We start from the raw sequence: 5,012 nt of genomic DNA on the forward strand, positions 1-5,012 counted from the left end.
AAATTCCTCTCGTTCCTATGGTTCCAAAAAATAAATTGCCAGCATGACCGGCCTGAATGTCACAAGTACGGATGCAGTATTTTTCTTTAGGATGCAAGTACGGATGCAGTATTTTTCTTTAGGATGCAAAAGGTGGGGGAGGGTGATGGTGGTATATATATTATACATATGATGGTCTGTGAAAAATGTGAAAACGTGGTACCATTTTATGCATTAAAGACATCAGAAAGCTGCAATGCTTGGATAATACAGTATTATTTGCAGGAAGGGAACCTGGAAGGAAGCCGGTTTGGGTAATTTTACTAGTCCTAAGCGGCCGACTTCTCTTGTGAAACACTCTGGGCAGTATCTTGGGAATTACTCAAAGTTGCCAGATCGCTGGAGGGTGTGAAGCCAGTGATGACGACAGACAATGAATAGGAAGCGGCGGTTTTATTTTCATCCCCCCCCCCCCGCGCCTCCATAATATCCACAGATGGGTAACAGCGACTAAATAAAGAAACACAAAGAAAAACGGGTTTCCAAGTAGCACAGCAGGATCGACCAGGCATGGGGCTGCTTCAATAAGCCAGCCTGATCTCTCTGTCGCTGTTCTAAGAGCAGTCCGTCCCACCTTTCCACAGATACAGGACGTCTTTCCACTCCAAAGTTGGGATGCACCTTGTTTTCTCTTCGGTCCAGGTCGTTAACTACAATAGCGAATGCCCCAGAAGGCATGCTTGCTCCTTGCTAGATTTTCAGGATGATGCCGCCTAGGAGGGCGCTGGTGACCCAGAGGGGGAGGGGACAAAGAGGAAGGGGGGGAATGGGAAGGAGTTGGGGGGGGGACCGCCCGGGGGGGGGGGCGAGCAGGAGACGCGGCGGGCAAGAGACGCATGGGCGGGGCTGTGGCGAAGCTAGCCGGTCCCAGGACCGGGTTTAGAACCAACCTCCGGAGGCCAGATTGAACGCAAGGACCCGGCCCCAGCCAAACCCCACAGACCGTTACTCCGGCCTCGGCCTGGGGCCGGACGCACGCGGGCAGGGCGCAGCCAAACCCGCCCGCTGCGTCTCAGATCGCCTCCGAAGGGGGAAAACAGACGGAGAAAAAGGACAAAACAGAAAATGCAGACGGCGGAGGGAGAAGGAAGCCATTCGGGCTTTATATGGATTTCTTTGCCTTAGAAAAAGGGAGAAAGGGAAAAAGGAGGAGAGAGCCCACGTGCCCGGGAGGTGTTGTGTTAAAGCGCCACCTTCCGTCGGCCGGGGCGCGGCGGGCTCCCCTGGCGGGCTCGGGCGCGCGCGGCACCGGGAAGCAGCTGCACCCACCCGGGGGCGCGCCGGGCGGCACCCGCCCGCTCCGGCTGCGCGCGTGCCCGAGTGTGTGCACCGGGAGAGCGGGCGCGCCGGGGCGGCTCGCTCGGACGGGCCTGCCGGGGACCCGGCATAAAGGGGCGCCGGACCTGGCCGGACTAGCCCGGTTCGCCGCGGTGCAGTGCGTGGCTCCCGAGCATCCCGGGGAGAGGCGCATCTGTGCACACACGCGGATTTTTAAAAAATAACATATTTCCAGACGTGCCTCCCCCCACCCCCCGTCTTTGCAAAGCAGCCCGGAGGGCGGGGGAGGGGGTGTGGCCGAGGAGTTAATAAAGGGAGATGGGCGGAGCCGGCCCCCAGCCATTGGCTGGCCCGCGGAGTGATGTCACCCATATGACACCCTGATAACTAGTTGGGAGAGAGCCCTCAACTTTTTGCAGAAGGAGCGCGCGCGCCTGGGAGTGCTCGGGGTCCGGCGCTTGCGGCGGGAGCCACGAGCCTGAGAGAGAGGGGTCCCGGGCTGCCTCGACCGCCGCCGCCTCTCCCGTCGCAGCTTCCCGCTCGCCGGCGGCCGTCGCCGCCGCAGCCGCCGCAGCCGCCGCAGCCGCTGTGTGCAGCCTGGAAGGGGGGGCGGGGGGGAGGGGGGGAGCCGCGGACGCGGGGTACCGAGGACTTTGCAACTTGCCCGGGAAGGTGGAGGGGCGAGAGGGGGAGGGGGACCTCCGCACGAGACCGAGCGGCCCGGGTTGGAGCGCCCAGCCCCGCGGCGGATCATGGTGCAGCAGGCGGAGAGCTTGGAAGCGGAGAGCAACCTGCCCCGGGAGGCGCTGGACACGGAGGAGGGCGAATTCATGGCTTGCAGCCCGGTGGCCCTGGACGAGAGCGACCCGGACTGGTGCAAGACGGCGTCGGGCCACATCAAGCGGCCGATGAACGCTTTCATGGTGTGGTCCAAGATCGAGCGCAGGAAGATCATGGAGCAGTCTCCGGACATGCATAACGCCGAGATCTCCAAGAGGCTGGGCAAGCGGTGGAAAATGCTGAAGGACAGCGAGAAGATCCCGTTCATCCGGGAGGCGGAGCGGCTGCGGCTCAAGCACATGGCCGACTACCCCGACTACAAGTACCGGCCCCGGAAAAAGCCCAAAATGGACCCCTCGGCGAAGCCCAGCGCCAGCCAGAGCCCCGAGAAGAGCGCGGCGGGCGGCGGCGGCGCGGGCGGCGGCGCGGGCGGCGCCAAGACCTCCAAGGGCTCCAGCAAGAAATGCGGCAAGCTCAAGGCCCCCGCGGCCCCCGCGGCCGGCGGCGCCAAGGCCGGCGCGGGCAAGGCGGCCCAGCCCGGGGACCTGGGCGGCGCGGGCGACGACTGCGTGCTCGGCAGCCTGCGCGTGAGCAGCGCGGGCGGCGGCGGCGGCGGCGGCGCGGGCAAGACGGTCAAGTGTGTGTTCCTGGACGAGGACGACGAGGACGACGAAGACGACGACGAGCTGCAGCTGCGGATCAAGCAGGAGGCGGACGAGGACGACGACGAGCCGCCGCACCAGCAGCTCCTGCAGCCGCCGGGCCAGCAGCCGCCGCAGCTGCTGAGACGCTACAACGTCGCCAAAGTGCCCGCCAGCCCGACGCTGAGCAGTGCGGCCGAGTCCCCCGAGGGCGCGAGCCTGTACGACGAGGTGCGGGCCGGCGCGACCTCGGGCGCCGGCGGCGGCAGCCGTCTCTACTACAGCTTCAAGAACATCACCAAGCAGCAGCCGCCGCCGCCCGCGCAGCCCGCGCTCTCGCCCGCGTCCTCGCGCTCCGTCTCCACCTCGTCCAGCAGCAGCGGGAGCAGCGGCGCCGAGGACGCCGACGACCTGATGTTCGACCTGAGCCTGAATTTCTCCCAAAGCGCGCACAGCGCCAGCGAGCAGCAGCTGGGGGGCGGCGCGGCGGCCGGGAACCTGTCCCTGTCTCTGGTGGATAAGGATTTGGATTCGTTCAGCGAGGGCAGCCTGGGCTCCCATTTCGAGTTCCCCGACTACTGCACGCCTGAGCTGAGCGAGATGATCGCGGGGGACTGGCTGGAGGCGAACTTCTCCGACCTGGTGTTCACGTATTGAGAGGGGCGCCCCGCTTCTCGCTCTTTCTCTCCGCGGGGTGCAGAGCAGGGTTCCTCGGGAGGAAGTCGTGGTGGTCATGATGATGATGATGATGATGATGATGGTGGTGTCGATGGTGTTGATGGTGGTGGTGGTAGGGTGGAGGGGAGACAAGAAGATGCTGATCTTGATATGATGTCGTGACACAAAGAAATTGGAAAATATGATGAAAATGTTGGTGGAGTTAAAGTGAAATGAGTAGTTTTAAAACATTTTTCCTGTCCTTTTTTTGCTCCCCTCCCTTCCTTTATCGTGTCTCAAGGTAGTTGCATACCTAGTCTGGAGTTGTGATTTTTTCCCCAAAAATGTGTTTTTGTAATTACTACTTCTTTTTCCTGAAATTCGTGATTGCAACAAAGGCGGAGGGGACAGGGCGGGGGAGGGGAGGGAGGACCCGCTCCGGAAGGCGCTGTTTGAAGCTTGTCGGTCTTTGAAGTCTGGAAGACGTCTGGAGAGGACCTTTTGGCAGCACAACCGTTACGCTAGGGAGTTGGTTGGAGATTTTTTTTTTTCTTAAGAGATCTTAAAGAACTGGTGATTTTTAAAAAAAAAAAAAAAACAAACACAAAAACAAAAAAGGGACCATTGCAACTTTTTTATTTTATTTTATTTTTTTGGAGGGAGAAAACTGATGTCTTCTATGCATCCGATTCTTAACAAAACTGCAGGGAGCTTGAAAAAATGCAGACTGTACAAACGCTCACAAAAAAAAAAAAAAAAAACTGTGAACTGACTTAAGATCAGAGTTTACTTTTCAGATCAAATTGTTTATGGTTTTACAAATGTGATTTCTACTTGCCAACTTTTTTTTTGTAACTTGTTCCCTTATACCTCCTTGATTGAATACCAGACAGCCTAGACCTCAGTACAAAAGGTATTGAAACATTTTTGATACATAACAGACCTCAGTCTTTTTTAAAAATTAATATATTTTCAGGCGTATTTTTGTACAGTGAAAAGGGAACATTCTTGCTGTGTTTTTTCAGTAAGACTTTCAGGCACTTCTTCCCTTTTGATTTTTTTCCTCTGTTTTTTTTTTTTTTGTTTTGTTTTGTTTTGTTTTTTGGGTTTTTTGTTTTTTGTTTTTTTTAAGCATGCAAGTATGTTGGTACGTGATGTCCTGGTTTAAAAAGGATTAAAATTTTTAAGTAATCCTTGCATCTAAAGGCCTTGTGGTTTAAAAAAAAAAAAAACAAACTTTTTTTTGTACAGCTATAGTAGAGATTTGTTCAATATTTGTAGGTAAAGATTTATTGAAAATGGTGATATAGACCTCAGAGCTGTTATCTTAGTTTAAAGATTGTATATGTACTGTACTATACTAGGACTTTATGTATCTCATACGCTGTGATATGTGGATGGGGCCCCAGATGGAAGGTTTGAAACTGGATTCTCGATTTTTAGCTAAAAAAGAAAAAAAAAGGCACATAGTTTAAAAAGTTTCTCATTTTGTGCAATATAATCTAAATAAAGTACAGACCATCTGCATATTTTGTAGCAAATGGTGGCAAAGCAGACTCAATGCACTGTCGACATCATTGCCTGTTTTTTTTTTTTTTTTTTTTTTTTTGTGCTGGA

General features: G+C 55.3%; 1 protein-coding gene across 1 annotated transcript; it reads left to right on the forward strand.

The window, feature by feature from the left end:
- Positions 1-2,069: 2,069 nt before the first annotated feature.
- SOX11 (SRY-box transcription factor 11) lies at positions 2,070-3,395 on the forward strand. The gene has a single exon (XM_021697755.1). It carries the CDS (start codon positions 2,070-2,072, stop codon positions 3,393-3,395), a length of 1,326 nt encoding a protein of 441 aa, XP_021553430.1.
- The last annotated feature ends 1,617 nt before the right edge of the window (positions 3,396-5,012 follow it).

The sequence above is a fragment of the Neomonachus schauinslandi genome, chromosome 10 (genome assembly GCF_002201575.2).
Source record: "Neomonachus schauinslandi chromosome 10, ASM220157v2, whole genome shotgun sequence".
In the NCBI taxonomy this organism is placed as follows: Eukaryota; Metazoa; Chordata; class Mammalia; order Carnivora; family Phocidae; genus Neomonachus; species Neomonachus schauinslandi.

What these genes read in the sequence shown, in the direction of transcription:
- SOX11 (XM_021697755.1), top strand. Translation starts at nt 2,070, where the DNA reads ATGGTGCAGCAGGCGGAGAGCTTGGAAGCGGAGAGCAACCTGCCCCGG.